This window comes from Limanda limanda, chromosome 20, assembly GCF_963576545.1.
Source record: "Limanda limanda chromosome 20, fLimLim1.1, whole genome shotgun sequence".
Lineage (NCBI taxonomy): Eukaryota > Metazoa > Chordata > Actinopteri > Pleuronectiformes > Pleuronectidae > Limanda > Limanda limanda.
This window is the reverse complement of record NC_083655.1, coordinates 4,003,310-4,024,098: the sequence shown is the minus strand read 5'-3', so window position 1 is coordinate 4,024,098 and position 20,789 is coordinate 4,003,310. Positions and strand designations below refer to the sequence as shown.

Here is a 20,789-nt window from a genome sequence, read left to right as displayed (position 1 = left end):
TTTCTCCTTTCGTCTCTCACTGTCACTCGACTGTTCCATCTCTCGCTCTGCCTCCTATTGGACGTGAAATTAGCTCTCTCTCTCCCCACACCTTCTCAATCTGTTTCTACGCAGCACGAGCTCCCTGGCAAACCCACTTTTCCCCGGCTCCTTTACAGCGTATCTGCAAGATTCTGATCAAATCCGCAGCAAACCCGATGACGTCCAACCTCCTTCCCTCTCTCCTCTGACACTCTGCTCTTGCCTCCTCTTCCTCTTCCTCAGCTCTCTTCATGTGTTGTGGCAGATTCCTTCCATTAAGAAGCTCTGTGATTATTTTTAATGTAGGAGTGTGACTTCCCTTCCTCCTAATGAAGCTCATATCCTGGGTCTTTCAGCCCAGCCGTGAAACATAAAGTAGTTATTTTAAATTCCTACTTATTCTCTGTCCCTGCAAACACCTGCGGTCGCTGAATTGATTTGTCCATTTACAGAAGAGGAATTAAAAGTGTTGAAAATTGGTTATTTACGCAGCAAAACTGTTTTTCTTAAATGTTCTGTATTAAATTAAAAAATCTTTGGAATCCAAAGTGTTGGTCATTAGAAAAATATGAAATTTGAAAATGTCTCATTGAGTTTGTAATTGGTGGATATTTAAAAAACTAAATAATAGAAAATCATTTTTAAGGGAATAGCTATTGACCAATATCTTGAGTTGGAGATTAGTTTTTTCGGTGAAAAGCTTTTGTACACGTTCAAAAGTGATGATTTTGGTTTAAGGGAAGAAGATTAATTAGTTTTAAGTTGTTTTCTCCAACAAATTGATTTGAGTGATGAATTGACGGCTCAGCCCCGGTGAAGACGCTCAAACTTCTCTCTCACTGAGTCTCTAACTCGAATCTCTTTGGCTCAGATCATAAAAAGGTAGCGGCGCCGCCAATCGGACGATAACCTTTGACCTCCCTCCCTCTTTGATGTCGGCCTCCCCCTCTCGTCTTCGGCCTGTGCGTCCTCCTCCCTCTCATCTTCAAACTCTCCTCCCCCTGTGAAGAGCCGGGTTCTGTAGATGGACGTGTGCTCAGCTGCTGTCTGTACCTCGCTGCTTGTATGGCACTTACTCACGCCCCCCCACACACACTTCCTGCCTGCCTGGCACAGCACCAGCCCCCTTCTGCAATGCTAATCTATAATTCTGTTTAATTAATGACCATTACAGCAGCAGCAGCGCACCACCCCCCGCTCCGCTCCTGCTGCCCTGTCTAGCTCTGTGCGTGGAGCCACAGTTCGCTCGCTGCCTTTCAGAAGCTGATGCTCAGTATCACAGTTCTGCTTTTAGCTTTTCTAGGAATTGTTAGAAGGTTGAAAGTTGTTCTGTAAACCCGAGTGCACGCCTCCTGCTTCTCATGGGCTCAGGAGCTCGACTCCACTCCTGCAGGTGCACCGGAGGGTTTTATAAAGAGTGTGTTTTTCTCCCATTTATATTTGAATTTGCAATCAAAGCTCGATGTTTTCTTCCGAAGGGGGGGGCGGTACGTGAGGCGACCTCCGAGTTGTCACGTTTCCCAGAGGCCGCCCATGAAACCTACATCAGCCGGCTCCACTGTTTCTCTCAAAAGACTAAAAGCCCGGTAGATTTGTCAGGAGACCGCGGCGCCTTTCATGACCCGCTGGCTTCCACCCCATCCCCCCCCCCTTGCCCTCCTACTTCACCCCTTCTGTAACCTGTTTTTTCTTACTCATCCTGTTACCTCTTTTAACTTTATCCATCCCTCCATCTTCTCCAGGGGTCACAACCAGAGGATGGAGTTCCTGGGAGACTCCATCATGCAGCTGGTGGCCACAGAATATCTCTTCATCCACTTCCCCGATCACCACGAAGGACATTTAACGGTAAGATCCATACTTGTAAAACAATATTTGTGCCTAAACGTTACCAGAACTAATGACGCCAGTTGGCTTTTGTTATTGCTTTGGCAAATTGGAAGTCAATATTTTACACATTAGATTTTAAAAGTTCTATATAAGCAAATCTATATAAGTGCAAACAATGTGTCTAACAAAATCACATAATTAATAAAACCTTCTCCACATCAGCGCTTCCCATCAAATTCATTCTGTCGACAACTGCAGCTCCAACTATGACGTCTAACTGTATGTGTGAATGGTAAAAACTAGGGCTGGGCAAGTTAACTCGTTTCAATCGAGTTAACTCAAGTGATGAGTTAACTCGATTAATTATTTTATCTCGCATTAACTCAGGTTTGATTATTTATTGTTTTATTGTGAAAGTCAGGCTTTTATTTTGTGAAAGTCTGTTGCTGACTGCTGCAGAACAGGAAAAAAGAAAATAATTGGCGGATAAACAATCGAGTTAACTCATCACTTGAGTTAAGTCGATTAAAACGAGTTAACTTGCCCAGCCCTAGTAAAAACTTTATGGATAACAACAGACAAATTAGAATATTGTATGTTGTATATTGTATATAATATACAAATTCAAATTGTTTTCAATCATCTTTTAGCCACACTTCCTGTTGAGCTTTAGGGATTTTGTTGTGGCGTCTACTGGAGTTTGACGTAGCTGCTCGCTAGCTGCGCGTTTCCTCCGGAGTTAAATGTAATGTTAACAAGGCTCCGGCGGTGATGCTTGTATTCAGAGAGGAAGGAAACTATTTCAGATTTTGGTTACAACCCGACTTCTCACTGTCTTCTTTCCCTCCCACATACGTGGACTTCTGCACAGTTTACATCCACACGTGTGCGTTTTGTGTTTCCTCTGATTCCTCGGCTCACTGCTTCTTACACAGGTTTACATGACATGAAGTTACAGCAGAGCTTTCTGGATTGTGTGTGTGTGTGGAAGCTTTTTGTTTTTTTATCCTTCCTCCCATCAATCTTTGAATCTCCAAGTGGCAGCCTTTTGCTCGTTTCCACAAAACAACTCCTCACCCCACACGGCGCCTGTGTGTTTACTGTACTTCCTTGTGATGGGCATTGTCAGGAGACGTGATTGTTCAGTGGTTTTCAATAACACGTCTTTGTCGGCAGATTTTTTTTTGCTGGAGCTGTCAAGTGTGTGAAAAAGAACGTGTGTGTGTGTGTGTGCGCTTGGCTTTTAACACAGGTACAAAGCAAACGATCACACTGTGAACATGTAAGCGTATTTTTCTGACGGCGTCAAACGGCGTTACAGCTCGCTCTCTTTTCATTCGACCATCAGCACTTCTCTTTAGAGGAGCGACTACTCAAGGCTGGAGGGATTGAGCGAGTCTCAAACTGAATAAGAACCTCTGCAGTCAGATGCTTATTCCTGGATTTTCCCCCTCGATGGAAGCCTTGATGTTAGTTGTATAAAAGCTTCCATCAAGCGTTCGCTGAGAGCCTGAAAGCTTCAGCGCTGCCAATGCCCAAGAGCCAAGATGGAGGTACATCTGAAATGGATTTCAAATCGGGGAAAAAGTGCTCATTCAACTAGTGTGAGAGTGTGTGTGTGTGTGTGTGTGCTTGTGTGTCTCTGATTGCGATGGCGTGTGTACTGTTAAGGAGGGCACATCCCAGCAAGCCAGAGCCAGCCAGTCAGTCATCCTGCTTCCATTTGCTCCTTTACTCATCTCACAGCTATATTTAACATGTTTGTGTTTTTCCCTTTTAGAGACGTAAATGTACCTCGCCCAGTCTAACATGTTGTCATCCGCTCAGCCCCCAGTCACCATGCAATATTCAGCAGAGCAACGTGCAATCTCCCTGAAACATTTACTCTGCATTACCATTCTGTCTTTGATGAATTATTCCACGTGGGGCTTTATTTTGATGTGTTTGTGTACTTCCGTGTGTCTTTCCGCGTACATCTGTTTGAAGTGCCTCTGCGGCTCCGTGTTCGCACCTTGAGTTCGATTCTGACGTGTTGGCGTCCTCTTTGCTCCGCAGCTGCTCCGCAGTTCGCTGGTGAACAACCGCACGCAGGCCAAAGTGGCGGAGGAGCTGGGCATGCAGGACTTCGCCATCACCAACGATAAGACCAAGCGACCCGTGGCCCTGAGGACCAAGACGCTGGCTGACCTGTTGGAATGTACGTGCACCGTTCTTTTGATTGGTTTGCAGAAATATAAAGCAAAGAAGAAAGAGAGAAATGATCCTGATAGACATGTATAGAGCCCTCCTCCACATGTTTCATATCTCACTCTCTGAATGTGCAGTTTATGAAAGTCAACATTAAGTGCCACCATCGATTTCTTTGCTCTCTTTGTGTTAAATGTCAAAGACTGTCACGTCTCTGCTGAAGACTCTGGATGATGATCCCTATGAGCTCAGAGTCACAGGAACTGCTTCTTCTCTGCTTCTTATTCCCTCAGCTGCAGTTTCCACGTCTAATAATCTACTGGTGGTGTCCTGCTTGCTTCTCTGGATCAGAATAAGACACTGAAAATAAGTTCAGTTGGAGCTGATGACAATATCAATAATTATCCCAGTATGATGTTCACCAATAGCACTGGTTTTAATGTTCTTCCTCAGATTTGTAAAACGGTTGCTGTGTTTATTCTTTACCCGTAAAAAAGAGTTTAAAACCACAACCCCTCATCCAGGAGAGGAAATCTGCTTTTAATTATAATGATAATAATAATGAATTATATTTTTGAAGCACTTTTCAAAACACAGCTGCAGGGTTGCACGTTAAAAAATAAATGTTTGAAGGCAAACAATAGGAAACAGTTAAAAGCAGTGTGAAGATCACACAATAGCCATGAGAATAAAAAGAAAAAGAAAAAAATGGTAAAATAACACATTTATGAATTATGAAATGTACTGTCAAATTAGAGCCAAATATTCAAATAGTTTTTTTTTTATTTTTCAGTTCTCTAAACTTGAAATAATGAATTATTCAAATTATAAGTTATCGTAATAATAATAAATTAAGAAATATATTTGTAAAGAAACAATCATCTGCATTTCCCTAACCCCCCCCAAACCATGATGCGAATAAGTGTGGACAGAAACTGGCAGAAAAAGAAAATAAAAAATATTTACTTCAATTTAGAAAAAGAAGTACGAGAAGCAGCCTCTTACTTTTCAAACATTAAGTCTTGTTTAATTTTCTATATTACAGACATATCAGTCAGCAAGAGGAATATTTTAAATGTTTGACATCATTAAAAGAATACTCTTCCATTATATACAGTATTTCTGACGATGAGTGACCACTGACAATTTAATATTACACTTGTTAAATGTGGATCTCTGTATATAAACTGGTCACATGTCCATTACTCATATGTGTTACAGTGACAGACACAAATGAGTGATATATTTCCCATTAGTAACTGGTTTCATAAAGGCATATTATACCTCTTTTACACAATGAAAACTTAGTCTCAGTAAAATCCAGGATTAGTTCGGCTTTAAAAGAAACTAAAGACGACTCCAATTTTTCCATTTTGAATATATAATGTCTCCTAATCCCCAAAATGAAATAGATAAATTTAATATATAAGTATAGACACAATTCTTCTTTGTAGTTTATCTTTAGTGCACATTACCTTTATTTAAAGGTTTATTGGAGGTCACGCATTAGAGGAGATTCATTACTTTTCCACACTAGGCCTATAGGGGGCGCTAGCAGTGACAAAGATGGTAATATAAAGGAATAGTGCATACTGACAGAGAAAGTGGGAAAATACTGAGAGAGACAGAGAAAAGCATTAATATGTTTCAGGTCTGCATCAGCAGTCAGAGTCATGCATGAATCTCTCTCTCACACACACACACACACACACACACTGGAGGTTAAAGGTCAACACAGAGCTTCATATCATTTGCCTTTCAAATTATCCCTCGGAGTTCAGGCCGGAGCAGAGTTGGCGACACGGGGACGGGACGAGGGTCGGCGCTGGAAATGAGTGCGGCGCTCCCGCATATGAGCAGCCGTGCCCCCCCGGCTACAGCCGGCCCTCGCTGGCGTCCTGAGATATTACCTATTATCCATCTCTGGCGTCCCGCTGTCTTAGTCACGAGGATGAGTGAATGCAGCAGGCAGCTAATGGAGGAGGGAAACAAAGGGAGAGCCACGAGATGGAAATGACACCGAGCACCTACCGCTCACGTTTCCAATCTGTTTTTCACTTCAGTCCGATCGCCAGTTACTCTGGATCCAGCTTCCCGTGCAGTTTCATCTTGTGCTGGATGTTTGTGTGAACTCTGCGTGGCCCCTGTGCCGCTACAATTTCCTGTTTGATGGAAACAGACGGACGTGGACAGAGTCGTCCTTTCCCTGTTGGTTACATTAACATCACATTTGGGTTTGTCCTCTGGTCTTGGTTAGGGTTTTATTTGTTTCGGCAGGGAAGCAGGCAAATGTTTAGCAGAGCAGAAAAAGACGCCGCACGTCCTCAGCCATTTTTTTTTATCGCTTTCTTCCTTTTCTCTTTCTCTCTCTCTGCAGCTTTCATCGCCGCGCTCTACATAGACAAAGATCTGGAGTTCGTGCACACCTTCATGAATGTCTGCTTTTTCCCCCGACTGAAGGTGAGTCCCTATTGATAGCTATTCACCACTCGCTCCTGATCAATGAGCCGCTGAGCTGGACGCCTCCGAGAGAAAGAGCCGGGGAGATGATGAGGATGAGGAGGGAGCTAATGGCCGGAGCCTAATGGCGCCACCATCGACTCAGGGCCTGAAGTGGCGCTCGGCCCTCCAACGCCTCTCACACTGACGGCTCAAATAGCTATTTTAGTCATCTTTAATGGGAATCACAACAGTGTCGGGTTGTTGACGTTAGTCATCAGCGTTTTTCCATTGATCCAAGTAGTGCTCGGGCTGTTGATGGCGTCCACTTCCAGGAGCTGGATAGATTTACTCCATGGCCAGATGTGAGGAGTGAGGAAGGACGAGTCTTTTACTCTTGAGCGCCATCGAATCGTTCAAGTTTAAAGAGAAGGGTCTTAAATGCGTATTCCCATTAAAATCGCTGCTGTGGAAAAAGACACAAACTATTACATACACTCTTATACCACAACAGGCAAGTGCACGTGTTCTCGCCCACACACACACACACACACACGAGTATCCTCATAGCGTGGACCTCTCCTTGTGAAGCTGCTGCAGTGGTCTGATATGCCATGCTAATTGCTGTCTTGGTGTTCCTCTCCAGGGAGAATCCCCGGCTCTAGAGGAGCTGAGCTTTGCGTCATGGTCGCTGCAAGAGAGCACCTAATTTCCACTTCCAAGAGAAAAGTTGTGAAACAGCCAGCATGTCTCCTTGCATAGCCTTCTGGAAACCACAGCGTTTGCACACTGGGCTGCTTCATCCAATTTGGATGGAAATAGAGAAGGAAAAAAACCAGGGACATAAACGCTCCTTTCCTTATGTTCGCATTTCCCCCTCCCGCTGCACTGTGTGATTACGCATGTAGAGGGTTTGTGTGAGTGTCAATGCATCCATGCACTCGAAATTGCTTGTACTAGCGCCGGGCTATATGCTGCGCTCCTTTTCAAAATACACCCAAATTTCTCCGCCTAAGGCAAAAGGAGTGAAGATGCCCCCCAGAGTGAGGAAAAGTGGGAAGGAGAAAAGAGGAAGTAAAGCACGGAGGCAGGAGATAGAGGGGTGGAGGGAGGGGAGGGGGTAGAGCTGGAGTGTAGAAGAGCGCGAGCAACAGAAGCAGGAGCACTCTTTGTAGAAAATTAATAGGAGCAGACAGTTCTGGATTCAAATCTCTGCCTCTTTATGACAAGGCTGCTTCCCTGTTAATGGAAGGGCTTTTAGAAGTCCCTGCTGGATAAGAGAGATGTATCAGGGCTGCACACCTGGGAGACTCCCAGACGCTCTTTATTCCTGGCCCGGGATTGGCTTTTGTCTTAAGTAGCCTGTGATTTGTACTCAGCGTGAAGACACAGACGGAGAGCCAGTCGGAGCGAGAGCAAATAAGTGAGAGCAAAAGAAGTGGAGGGGCGGAGAGGGTCAGGGCAGGAATGAAATAAAAGCCTGAGCGACCGGAGGGAGAGAGAGTTTCTAACTGCATAGAAACTCTGGTTTTTATATTTATTTCTGGTGTCTCCGATTCTTTGAATGAAGTCCGAGTAACAGAGTGTGTGATTAAGTGTGTGCTGTGCTCGGTGTGTGTGTGTGTGTGTGTTGCAGGAGTTCATTCTGAACCAGGACTGGAATGACCCGAAGTCTCAGCTGCAGCAGTGCTGCTTGACCCTGAGAACCGAGGGCAAGGAGCCCGATATCCCGCTGTACAAGTAAGACTCCGGAAAACACTCCGAGCCGACTCGGGTGTAGCGTCTGTGGAAGTAAAACCCAAAACGTTATCTGTCAGCAGTGAATCTTTCTCTGCCCTAAATTGAGGTGGAAAGATGTCTGTGCCACATCTGAAAGTCCTTTTTAAAAAAGAAAACATATTGAAATTGTGTTTTTCGTCAAGTTAAAAGGAAATGACAGTTTTGAATAATCCGGTAAATTTAATACCTAACAGGCACTTTGTCACATCAATGCAAGAATAATGTATAAATACAAAACGCCTGATTATTAATTTACATAACTCCCAAACAATGATGCTCTACAGTGATTCCCAACTTGGTTTATCTGTGAAGAATCTTTTCATGGACTTCACCAGTGTTAAAAACACTGATAAAAAATGATAAACCCTAACCCTAAATTGAAGTGGAAAGATGTCTGTGCCACATCTGAAAGTAAAGGTGGCAAAGTGACGGGTCCTTTTTAAGAAAGAAAACATAAGGAAATTGGGTTTTTCGTATTAATGTCAACTGGGATATCATAAATTGATATTAAAAAGAAATGACAGTTTTGGATAATCCGGTAAATGAAAAACCTAACAGGCACGTTGTCACATCAATGCAAGAATAAGGTAAAAATACAAAATACACAAACACATAATAAACAAATTAATTTACATACCTCCCAAACAATGATGCTCTACAGTGGTTCCCAACTTGGTTTATCTGTGAAGAATCTTTTCATTCATCCAGCACATTAAGCTATTTTAAATTAAACTCCACTATTTACACACAGCCATTTGACCCATTTATTAATTCACTAAGTGTTTATCCTCCATTTATAAGCTGATCTATTTTAGCCATAACTCTTTATTATATTTTTGTCCCTGTCGTCTGTATTTGACCCAGAACTCCACGTTGGCGATGGGTTCAGTTAACTGTAACACGTGCTCCAGTCCACGTTCAGAGAAATGAAATGGAACAAACATTATTTACTGGACTTTTATCCCCTGTTATTGGTCCCTGGACATTCTGAATAGCTGTGTAAAGGTCTCTGTTGTTGTGATAAATAAACACTCGGCCAAAGAGACCTATTTGACAAAAGGTCAAGGAGCAAGTGTTATTTGACAGAATGCTTTTCAGAGCTGCCACGCGGCGCTGCGTTTGTCACCATGGAAACTGACAAACAGTATTTTCACTGACACAAAAAGAAAGGGCAGAGGGCGGTGGGGGGGGTCGGTTCCACGTGCAGGAACAGCTTTATGTACAATGAACATCTAATCAGTCGTCTCTCTCTCGTCCACGTGTTCATTTGAATGTCAGCTTCCCCTCCTCTGTTTATTATTTTGTCCATCATCCTGACAGAGGAAGAGTTATGACTCAGCACAAATCTGACACGACAATCAACACTTCCCTCAAACTCTGTTTCACACAAGGACGTGAACGAGAAACCAGCCGAGCTCTCGGATCAAAATATACACCAACGCTTGCACAGCTATAACCACAGATGAATTTGAAGCCACTCCCAGTTCTCAACGATCTCCCCATGAGACGACCCGACCCCGGCTGGTCGATGAGCCAGAATCCTGCAGCAGCTGCTGGGGTCGGGTCCGTCAGGCCGTCTTAAGGGTCCGTCTGAATCTGTTTACAACACCGGGTGAGACAAGAGTGTGAGTCACACAGAGAGAGAGAGAGAGTAAATGACCGGGGCAGAGAGGAGGGAGGTAAAGGAGCTAATGCCCTAAAGGTTCCCTGGTGGACTCGCTGCCTGATGACAGATCCACACCTCCACCCCAGCTCCATCCCTCTGCTGTACATATGCTCTGTGTATAGGATCCACCAGGGAGCAGACACATGTACGCACTGTAACACTGTGCAGAGAATGAGTCAGTCAGTAGCTCCGCCCCGACAGACCCTACACGCCTCGCTCACTTCCATCTTCAATGCATGCTTATGCTTATCATTGTTGTATGATAAGCAAAAAAAACATTATTATTTATGTCTTTGGCAGAAAAGGATGAAGACTTACTGTTTGCATTCTGTGTTTTTTCTTTTAATTTCTCAACTCCCTTCTGTTCTTTTTATTATGTGTTCTTATTTTGTATTAAACTAAAACTATGAGAGTTTTTTAATATATTTTATGGGTAAATAAAACTAAAGAAAAAAAACAAATGTACGTTTTTAAGTAAAATAAAACTAAAGAAAAAAACCAAATGTACATTAATTAAATAAAACTAAAGAAAAAAAACAAATGTACATTAATTAAATAAAACTAAAGGAAAAAAAAACAAATGTACATTAACTAAATAAAACTAAAGAAATAAAACAAATGTACATTTTAAACTAAAGAAAAAAAGTACGTTTTTAAGTAAAATAAAACTAAAGAAAAAAAAAAGTCAATAATTAAATATAACTAAAGAAAAAAAAACAAATGTACATTTTTAAGTAAAATAAAACTAAAGAAAAAAACAAATGTACATTAATTTAATAAAACTAAAGAAAAAAAAAAGTCAATAATTAAATATAACTAAAGAAAAAAAAACAAATGTACATTTTTAAGTAAAATAAAACTAAAGAAAAAAACAAATGTACATTAATTAAATAAAACTAAAGAAAAAAACCAAATGTACATTAATTAAATAAAACTAAAGGAAAAAAACAAATGTACATTAATTAAATAAAACTAAAGAAAAAAAACAAATGTACATTTTAAACTAAAGAAAAAAAATGTACGTTTTTAAGTAAAATAAAACTAAAGAAAAAAAAAAAGTCAATAATTAAATAAAACTAAAGGAAAAAAAGCAAATGTACATTAATTTTAAATAAAACTAAAGAAAAAAAAACAAATGTACATTTTAAACTAAAGAAAAAAAAACAAATGTACATTTTTAAGTCCCCATGATGTTCGACTTCATAACCCCAGAGCCTCAGATTTCTCTCCTGCTCCTCCTGTCTGGTTTTGTGTTATTGTAGCAGCACAATAATTCTAAGTGACACGTCCTCCCTGTTGAGATTTGGCTCGAGAGCTCGGCGGCGCTCAGGAGTCTTGTTTGCTCCCGAACATGCGACGTGCCACTTCATTTGTAAGTGAGAATGAGAAAGATGAATTATTGATAAAGTGTCATAAGTGACCACGGAGCATTAAAAATTGACTGCGCTCCTGAAATAAGTAAATTGTCCGTGAATAATTTAGTCTGACTCGCAGCTTTGGGGTCTGAGATGTTTATGCTAATGTTAACATTTTCAAACATCTCCCAAGTTTTGTCATCTGTCTTGTACGTGCGTCCCAGCAGGAATCTAACCCCCCCCACCCCACCCCCCATCACCAAACATCTCTTTAAATCAACCACATCTATAAATTAAACGAGTCATATTCTCTCTATCGTCCCTCTCTTAGATTTTTTCTGTGTTTACCCTTCTAGCGCACCAAAAGCTCGCGGGTCCCTCAAAGACGAGTCGTTCTTTTATTTCTATTTCTATTCTATTCTTTTTGTAAACCACACACAGATCTTTGTCTCTGACGGGTGTGTGGAGCAGGGGAGGCTTTAAAAAGTTGTTTATACTGCGTGTCCCTCAGATTGCCTTGTGCGCTCTGAAAGCACACCAGTGAATCAAAGCAGCGCTATTCCCCCCCGCCCGCCCGCCCCCCCGCCTCAACCTGCTGCTTGAGATGAATTATATTTGTTCTGATTGAAAACCTCTTTTTTCGCCTCCCTTTCTTTTTTTAATGTTATTTCTCTGAAGAACAATGTCCCTGAGTGTCCTTGCGTCTCTTCCTCTGGGGTGTTATAGCTCTTTCTTAGCTCCGCCCCCCCTGTCTCACGCCATGTTTCTGTGTTGTTTTTGAACTCTTTAGGACCCTGCAGACGGTCGGACCCTCGCACGCCCGCACCTACACCGTGGCCGTGTATTTCAAAGGAGAGCGAATCGGCTGTGGCAAAGGCCCAAGGTGAGTAAGACAAGTGCAATATAACAAGAGCCAACAGGACAAGGCACCCCCAACCCCCCTCTCAGTGCACCGCTAATGGGCTCGAGAATAATGGCTGCGCTTTATTGATGGTGTTTATTATAGCAATTAAGCTCCTGTTGGATCTGTTCTATCGGGAGAAGAAGAACATTATGCAGAATGAAAATGAATCGATTCATTATCGATTTGACGTAAATTGTGTTATGGAAACATCACTTTGTGCAGAAGAGGAAGAGGCGACACTGCATCTGGGGGGTGCATTAGGGTCTACCTGGGATTGTGTGCTCACCGCAGGACAGGTGTGTGTGTCTGTGTGTATGTGTGTGTGTTAAACCTGTGGTTGTGCTCACAAACACAAACACACACACACACTCTCGCTTTTGTTGAGCGAAGAAAGTGAATCTGACGATAAAGCTGCAGCTGAGCCTTCGAGGGAGGAAACGTAAATCCATCAAACATGTCCCCCCCCCCCTCTCCCTCTCTCCCTCTCTCTCCACATGTGGAAATCCCCTCCGCACCCCCCCCCCCTACTTGAAAGCGTTCCCTCTCTCGCTCTAAGCTAGCGATAACTTTGTCCCTTTCCATAGGATCTTTGACAGCTTACTGTTTTTTATATTTACATGAGTTAAGCTCCCATCCACCTCCGGTGTGGGGGGGCTCTGATCGCAGAATGTATACGCAGGGACCGGGAGTCGGGGGGGTAGACCGTGGCCCGGCACACAGCAGCCGCACCAATAGGCTTATACCTTTTAGAAATGTGTGTGCACGGCGCTACCTGTTTATTGTTCAGCACAAATAAAAAGCACTTTTGATAATCCGCTCAATATTAGGCCTGGTTTTATTTGACAGAATTTCAGGAAAGGGACATTTTTGAATATGCTAAACACCTTTTATCTCTCTCTCTCTCTCTCTCTCTCCTTTTAAAAATATTTCTAATCTAGCATCCAACAGGCGGAAATGGGAGCTGCGATGGATGCACTCGAGAAATGTGAGTTGTTTGGCAACACAACCTCCTCCACTCCAACACACACACACACACACTTCCACATTTTAAGCCCTTCACACTCTTTGCCTCAGTGTTGAATATTAGCCTTGGCTGTACAGTAAGCAAGATGGCTGGCGGCGAGCGGCGAGCGGTGGCCTGACCAGGCGGCTGGCGGCGGCATACAGGACATTAGTCTGTTTGAAGTGCGAGCCCAGAGCTCAGGCACGAGGCCGAGCCAGCGATCCAGAACCGGTCAGAACCAGGATGAGGCGAGCGAAGCCTCCTCCAACGTGTGGCCATCGATCCCCAGGGAGCCGAGGAAGTTTATGTCGAGGGCCCGTGCAAAGTTTGTGTTAATTCAGGTTCTCGTTGTGTGTTCGAGATCCTTTTTGTCGACCAGGAGACCCTCTCTCTCTCTCGCTCTTCAGATGTGAAGGAGAGCGGCCCACGCGTCCCCTTTGTGCCGTGTCGGCTGTTTTTCATCTTGTCATCAACCACCACTTAAGGAAAATAGATAGAGATTTTTCGGCATTTACTCGGCATTCACTGCCAAGTAAAAATACAATTACAGAGCTCTCAGTTTCCATTCCCATCATCTCCCTCCCGCCTCTTAAACCCGCTGCATGTGTATATAGACGATTAATACCACACATCACGTGGCGTGCGTTTGGAGAGCGCCACGTGTTCCAGGTTTGTGTTTGAACTCGACTCTGCTGCCCAGCACATTAATCAAATGTAAGGTTTTTTCATTCCTCATCTAATTAGTGTGCGAGTGAAACACAAATGGCTTTGCTGGAACAGACCTGTGGAGCGCTGCGAGGGGTCAAAGGTCAACCTCTGATTCCATTTGGCTCCTAAATGAGGCCTCCAGCCGCTCGTGATTGATTCTGTTTGTGCAGCTTTTACTTTTTATGAAACATTAGCGTTTGGGGGGGGGGGTTGTTACTATTTAAAACTGTTGATCTCCTTTCTCCTCCTGCCCCCTCCCCCCCCTCACCTCCCTCCCTCGCTCGCTCCTTATCAGGGGGCGTAGTTCAGTGCACACTCTCCCTCTCCTCCACCTCCCACTTCCTCTCCCCCGGTGTACGCCTCTGTCACCATGATTGATAGATGCTCGTTGCTAGTAAATGAACATTTCCCCCCCCCTCATAAATTGCGGTTTCATGTGACTAGATTAGCAATTCCTTTTCCAAAAGGTCAGTTAATTTAAAATCATCTCCCTGTGTCTTCGTCCCTTTGGTGCAGAACACTTCCAGTTGGAGGGCTTTGTGTGACTTTGTGTTGTCACTTGATTTCCACCCTTTGCTCCAGAGCTCCTGAGGTGAGGCCGTTATATTAATCAAATTAATTAACTGGCTGAAAACACAAGAGAAGGGCGCCTCGGTGGGAAAAGAGATTTAAACACGCTGCGATAGAATAAGGACAAAATGTTGATTAAATGATCGACAACAATTTGATAACGGATAAATCAAAGAAGTTGTTTATTAGTGGAGGTGGAGGGGGGGGGAAGTGTCAGTGTCCTGTTTTAATTGGAAGTTGAAGTTTATTTTGTTTTGGGCGATTACACAAAAACAATTTACAAACCTTGGCTTGATTTTCTAGGAACTATCTCAAGGTTGATCGACGGTAAATAAGGAAACAGATTTAACCTTCTGTCTTCTGAAGCTTCAGGACAAGTTGACGTGTTGCTTCACAACGTAAAAGACACTCGTAGATTTTTGGACAGTTATGAAAACAGCATAAATGATCCCAGAGACTCATCAGTTAATAACCGTTATTAATAAGACTAATCCTTACTTCAAATTCATGTGATGTTGCCTTAATGTTCCTGAAAGAACCCGACCATTTACATTCTTGATGGCGGTCGATCCGATCTCTTCCTCCGTCAATTATCTACAGCAGCATAAATCTAATCAGTAAATAACCTTTATCAACAAAGACTAATCATTACTTCAAATTCATGTGTTGTTGCCTTAATGTGGCTGAAAAATCACGACCATTTTAATTCTTGATCCGATCTCGTCCTCCATCCAACATCCTCACTCATTATTCAGAGGTCACGTTCTGAATGAAGCGCAGACATTTTCAGAATTCGCTTTGTCAAGTCTGGATTAAGGATTTCTGCGCGGGACGTCTCAACAGAAGATTTGAAATTCAGTTCCTCGCTGTTGCAACATCGTCTCGTTGGAGATAAATAAGCGAAGGTCAGAGGACCGGGGTTCAAACGCGTCTTTGAAGTACGAGTCTCCCGACCGGACGCTTATTTAGCGAGACTCCGGGCGGCGCTGCTTTGTCTCTCCTGTGATTGTCAAGGAACTCGGTTCAGTTATTCACAGACTAATCAAGGACATTAGCCCCGGTGTCATGTGATTCCTCATCGATTGTCTTGCTGGTCCTCACTCCATCACTCGTCTTGTACGACAGCCTCTAAGTTGTGTTACTCTTGAAATCCAGAAACACCTCAGGATTCGTCTCCATGTTTTATTTAAGGCCTCCTGGAGCATCAGAAGCACTTTGAGCCGGACAGAACTTCTCCTGGCCGACAGAACCGGCGGCTGCAGCCGTGTCAGGGGGGGGGTGAGAGACATGGCCGTGTTCAGTCAGACAGCTCAGAGCTCGTTAGAGAGGCCGGGGCCCGGTGTGTGGTGTGTGCTGTCTGCTAGCCCGTCCGCTGGTGGCTCGGCTGATTCTCGTTTCATTATTTGATGGCCCAGGTTTTTTGACAGTCTCCTGCCTGTATCTGTCAAGGCAGAATTAAATGTTAACCAAGGCCCGGCCCGGGAGAAAACATGAGTGCAAACAAATCGAGCTGAGAGAAGCCGGGTAGAGGAACAGGATCGACGGGAGGAAGGAGGCGGCGCCGCAGAGTTCCTCGGGCCTCGGGCTCCGAGCACCACGCGCCGTCAGGTCTGAGGCGACATCAAATATACATGGAAACGGCTTAACCATTTATCATTCATCCTCGCAGATAGTACGCTCTCTGTTCAGAGTCTGCAGTCGCTCTCTGAGCCTCAGCTCCCTCTCCCCCTTCCTCTCCAGCTTCCTCGCAGCTGCTTGTTTCTCAAACAATGAAATATCTGTTGAATAAGAGCAGGAGCCAGTAGCTGGAAGGGAAGCTGCATTCCTTCCTCCGCTTCCTCTAAACCCCTTAATCTCAGGATAAAAGCAGTGGATGGATGGAGGCAGAGTAAAGTACAGTACGCAGGATCTCTATTCACAGGCGTGAGGCTTCTGTTTGCCCTTTGGCACTGGGGGGGGGGGGAGGAATCCCTTCATCAGCACCGCGATACAGGCGCACTACCGGCTTGTTGACTGATGTGGTTGATAGACTCAGACGCTCTGTGGTGGAGTCGTCTCGAGGGATGTCACGAGAACCGATACTTACGATACCTTTCGATACTAAGATAACAAAACGTGTATGGAAGTACTTTGCGTTTGAAGCAGATGACTCGGGCGTTATCATTAATCCGCAGAAGCCATTATGCTAACGATGCTACCGTGGTCTTCAGACCAATGGAGGTAATACTTCCAATTTAGCAAAGCACCTGAAAGACCATCATCCGGATTTGATTAAAGAATTCAGGGTGAGTTCTGATTCATATTAACTGTAAATCAATGCTAAGCTAGCTTCAATGCATAACGTGTCTCACAACAATGCGTCACTCACCTACGTCACTCAAATGCGTCAGCAACTACCGTATAACCCACAGTATATGCGCAAGCACATTAAACTACCGTATATGACATTAACAACATCCAAAGAATGCACTTTTGGAATCTTAGAAAGTCCTTTTTTTTTTTTACCGTGGATTTGAAATTGGCATCGAGAATCGTTTTATTTTACTGGTAATGCCACCGACTACTGAATTTTTGGTATCGTGACACCCCTAGTCGTCTCACAGACTGAGTTTGGGCTGAGTGGTGAATGCCTAAGTGAGGTAACGTGCATGTTCTCGTGCGTCTTCCCCTCAACGACCCAAAGCCAAACCTGCGAATGTCCGTCCGTCCTCGAGAGAAACGTCTGCTCTGACGATAGAAGACCAGAGTCGAGCGAAGAGCACTAACGCCTCCGAGAAAGATCGGCATTCAGAGTGCGATCTTCTCCGACTGACACGAGAAGCCTTGTGTGTTCTTTACCAACCTCGTTCTCTGACGCCTGCTTTTGTGCCTCATGCTAAACAATGTAAATGGCCCAAGGTTGTTTTTTTTCTCCTTCCTCTTGAGTGGGTTATTCTCAAGTCATCTCCCAGGGAAAAAATGCCGGTGATTTCCATATTTTAACTGCAATATGTAGTTTTCTCTCCGAGGCTCACCGAGTGTTGCTTACTCACTGAAAGCATATTGAAATTGATTGTGTTTTTCTCTGTGTGTCCATACTTGTGTGTGTGTGTGAGTCTTAAATTTCCCTCTAAAGGATTTTTCTTTTTTTTAAACCATTTGATCCGTCTCCTTTTTTAATAGGATATTGCTGTAATCTTGCACTTTTTCCTCTCAGTTGACATAATGACGAATTATTGCGTCGCAAGAAGAAGAAAAAGCTTCTCTTCTTCTTTTCACGAGTCAAACACACATGTGAATTGACAGTTTTTTGCCTGTGTTTCATTTCTGAGTTCTGATTACAGGAGGTGGTCGCAGATAAACAAACCACTTTGCAGCCTTTAGATATTCACAAACAATTCCTGCTGACAATCAGTTGAGAAATACGGTCGACTTGATTTACAAGAAGCAGAAAAACGTTTTAAAGAATGCGTTTGTCCGATCGTGGGACAGCAGCAGGTTCCAGAAAACCCAGTATCTTCAGCAGGAAGTTGAATAATCGCCTCAAACCTCAGGCGTCACGTTATCAGTGTCCGGACAATAGTAATAATTAAATTCTCCCATCTATCGGAGGATAAGATCCAGTATCTGCCCACGATACAGCAGCAGGCCCTGAGTATTTAGACAGGGATTTCCTTTTCTTCTTCTTCTGTTGTTTACTGTTGTGTTAGCTCCGCACTGCAGCACATTTGATTTGGAATGAAACGAGTTGTGAGGTTAAAGTGCCGAAGATCAGCAGAGTGAGAAGTTGAACAACCTTTGTGCACAGCTGGGACGATGCAGTCAAAGAGAGGGAGGCCTGATTTATAACCCAGTAGTTGTGGGGATGTTCATGCTAGGAGAAGTCTGTGTGGTTTATGCAAACATTTACAATCAAATATTAAGGGAATATTATTCGGAATATTTATAAAAAAGTCTACAATCTGTCCACTGACAAAATCAATCTGAAAGTCATCGTTCTCCTCTAATTTCAAACTCAACATGCTGAAGCGCAGAGTCACAATAATAGTGAATCCTCCGAAGTGTTTACCTGTGAACTTTTATCAGAGGATAACTGATTTATTCAGATCCTGGAGGATTCTGCACCGAGCGCTGACTTTAGAACTTCTGCTGCACAAGGAGCTGAAAGCAAAAGATTTCACGATCGTGGTCAGTGACCGGAAAAACTGCAGAGTCATATTTGTGTCTCGGTGAGTCGACTCAAACCACTGGGCAGCCGTCATGCGTGCGGTTTTAAATTGCAGTGTGCAGCGGCTGGACCCGGTCACGTAAACACTTAATGGAAAATTACCAAAGCTATGAATATCAGGGAAATTACAGTGTGTTCTCCTGACTCGGGGCTCCCCGGTGATTTTAACTTTCAGGTTTGTTTTTTTAACCAGAAGTGAAAAGATCAGTCTGTTAGAAAAATAATCAGCAGCTGTTGTCACTGAGTTGCTCTGGTGCCAAAAATGCTAAAAAACTAGTTCGGTAATATGTCTTTTCATCTTTTTTTCTGTTTAATATGATTTAAAATACATGTCTTGTGGTTTGGGAATATTTGGATGAAACAAAAAAGATGTTTGGACAGAAAACCTTTGATGGACAAGTTTTAAATTTGTTTACACTTTACTTTACTGAACAAATGATTATTAGAGCAACTTTAACAATAAATTGATGATGGAAAATAACTGATAGGTTGATTGTGATTATGAGCTCGATATCTTTTGATTTTGTATAAATTGAAATAATAATTTACAGATTAATCTCCACAAACCTGAAACCTGTTTTAAATTATCTGAAAAATTCATATTGTTGAAGATGAAAGTTTTCGACACTTTAATGTTTTTGAATTGACTCCGCCTGCAGTACCTCCAGTGACCACTAATAACGATTAGCATCAGAGAATCTTATTTATCCATTGATGTACTCCAAAAGCACAAACCATAAGTTCCTGTGTTTTCATATCTGGTCTAAAATGATATGGTTTCATTTCTCATCTCAGCTTCAGAAGGACAGATTTCTTGTCTAGTTTCGAGTCGTCTTCTAAAGTTTTTCCTCCTTCGTCTTAACTTTTTGTTTTCCGATACAGTTCCTATGGTTTCCACTTCCTCTCAGGCTGCCTCCGTATTTGCCAGAACTCGTTGTTGTGTCTCAGTAGCCAGGACGGCAGCGAGTGAAGAAGCCAAACTGGAGCTTTTCAAACTTCCATTCAGAAACAAACCGCTCATGCAGCCAATGGGACGCTCGTGTTTCTCCCAGTTTCCTGAGCCAAGCTGTGGAATCTGTCTGCTGTAAAAGAGACTCGGTTATTCAGCAGGTTTATTGGAGTTTTTTTAACACGAGACAATTAAACAGGTTGTAAAGATCGTCTGTTCTGTTCTTCAGCTGCGGTAGAAAAACTAGTTCTTCTGTTGTTCTGTCTCATTCTCTCACTTCCTGTTAACTTGGATCTGCTGTTTCCTTTCCTCCGCTGTCACCAGCTTATTAGAGAACTCATTTAGAAACGTTCTCCTGTTATCAGATCTCACAGCCGTCGAGCTGAAACCAAACCAGGCCCGGCTCATTCCTCGTTGCTCCATCGTGATTAATGAAATCACAGCATGGGAGCAATTCAACTCGCAGCCTTTTTGCTCATTTGACCAAAGTGACATCGAGAAACACTGGATATGAAAACGAGAGTCGGGAGCAATTTGAGACCTAAACTGTCGTCCTGACCCGGTTGGAAACTGACCTTGTCCCCTCTCTCTCTCTCTCTCTCTCTGTTCTCCTTGGTCGACTTCTCTCTGTTTTCCCGCTCTGCCTCCTCCTCTTCTTCTTCCCCCCCCGACCAGATAACTTCCCACAGATGGCTCATCAGAAGCGCTTCATCGAGCGGAAATACAGGCAGGAGCTGAAGGAGATGAGACGCGAACGGGAGCGGCAGGAGCTGGAGACCGACGAGGTGGAGGAGAGCAGGAAGTGACAGCACCTTTTCCTTTGGGGGGGGGTTGGGGGAGCCATCAGTACCTGCGTCCAGAATCAAGAACCCTGTCGGCACGTGTGGCGCCCGTCCAGGAGCGAGCTGGCGAAGCGGAGGAGCCACGGGTTTAATGTTGGAGCACCTTAGAAAACCCCCTTCAAAGTAAAAGCATAAATTGTGTTAATGTAACTTGTTAACTTGATTTATTTGTGTTACCAGTTCAAGAAGTGGTTCTTTTTTTCACCGTACTTCAGTCAGAAATTTTGAATGTTGTTCTGTTTTCCTTTTATGGTCAAAGTTAAACTTATAATGCAGCATTAGGGCCACTCGAGAATAAAGTGGTCGTTTTATGAGAATAAAAATCGTAA

General features: G+C 43.4%; 1 protein-coding gene across 1 annotated transcript in view; it reads left to right on the top strand.

Annotated features, from left to right (window-relative positions):
* The window catches only part of drosha (drosha ribonuclease III), an 83,203-nt gene extending 62,769 nt beyond the window's left edge, over positions 1-20,434 (top strand). Inside the window, exons 26-32 of the mRNA XM_061093698.1 lie at positions 1,764-1,869; positions 3,907-4,048; positions 6,416-6,498; positions 8,114-8,217; positions 12,068-12,160; positions 13,120-13,166; positions 20,294-20,434. Coding sequence (XP_060949681.1) covers positions 1,764-1,869; positions 3,907-4,048; positions 6,416-6,498; positions 8,114-8,217; positions 12,068-12,160; positions 13,120-13,166; positions 20,294-20,424 — 706 coding nt within the window. The 3' untranslated portion in view covers positions 20,425-20,434. The remainder of the gene's footprint in view (positions 1-1,763; positions 1,870-3,906; positions 4,049-6,415; positions 6,499-8,113; positions 8,218-12,067; positions 12,161-13,119; positions 13,167-20,293) is intronic.
* The last annotated feature ends 355 nt before the right edge of the window (positions 20,435-20,789 follow it).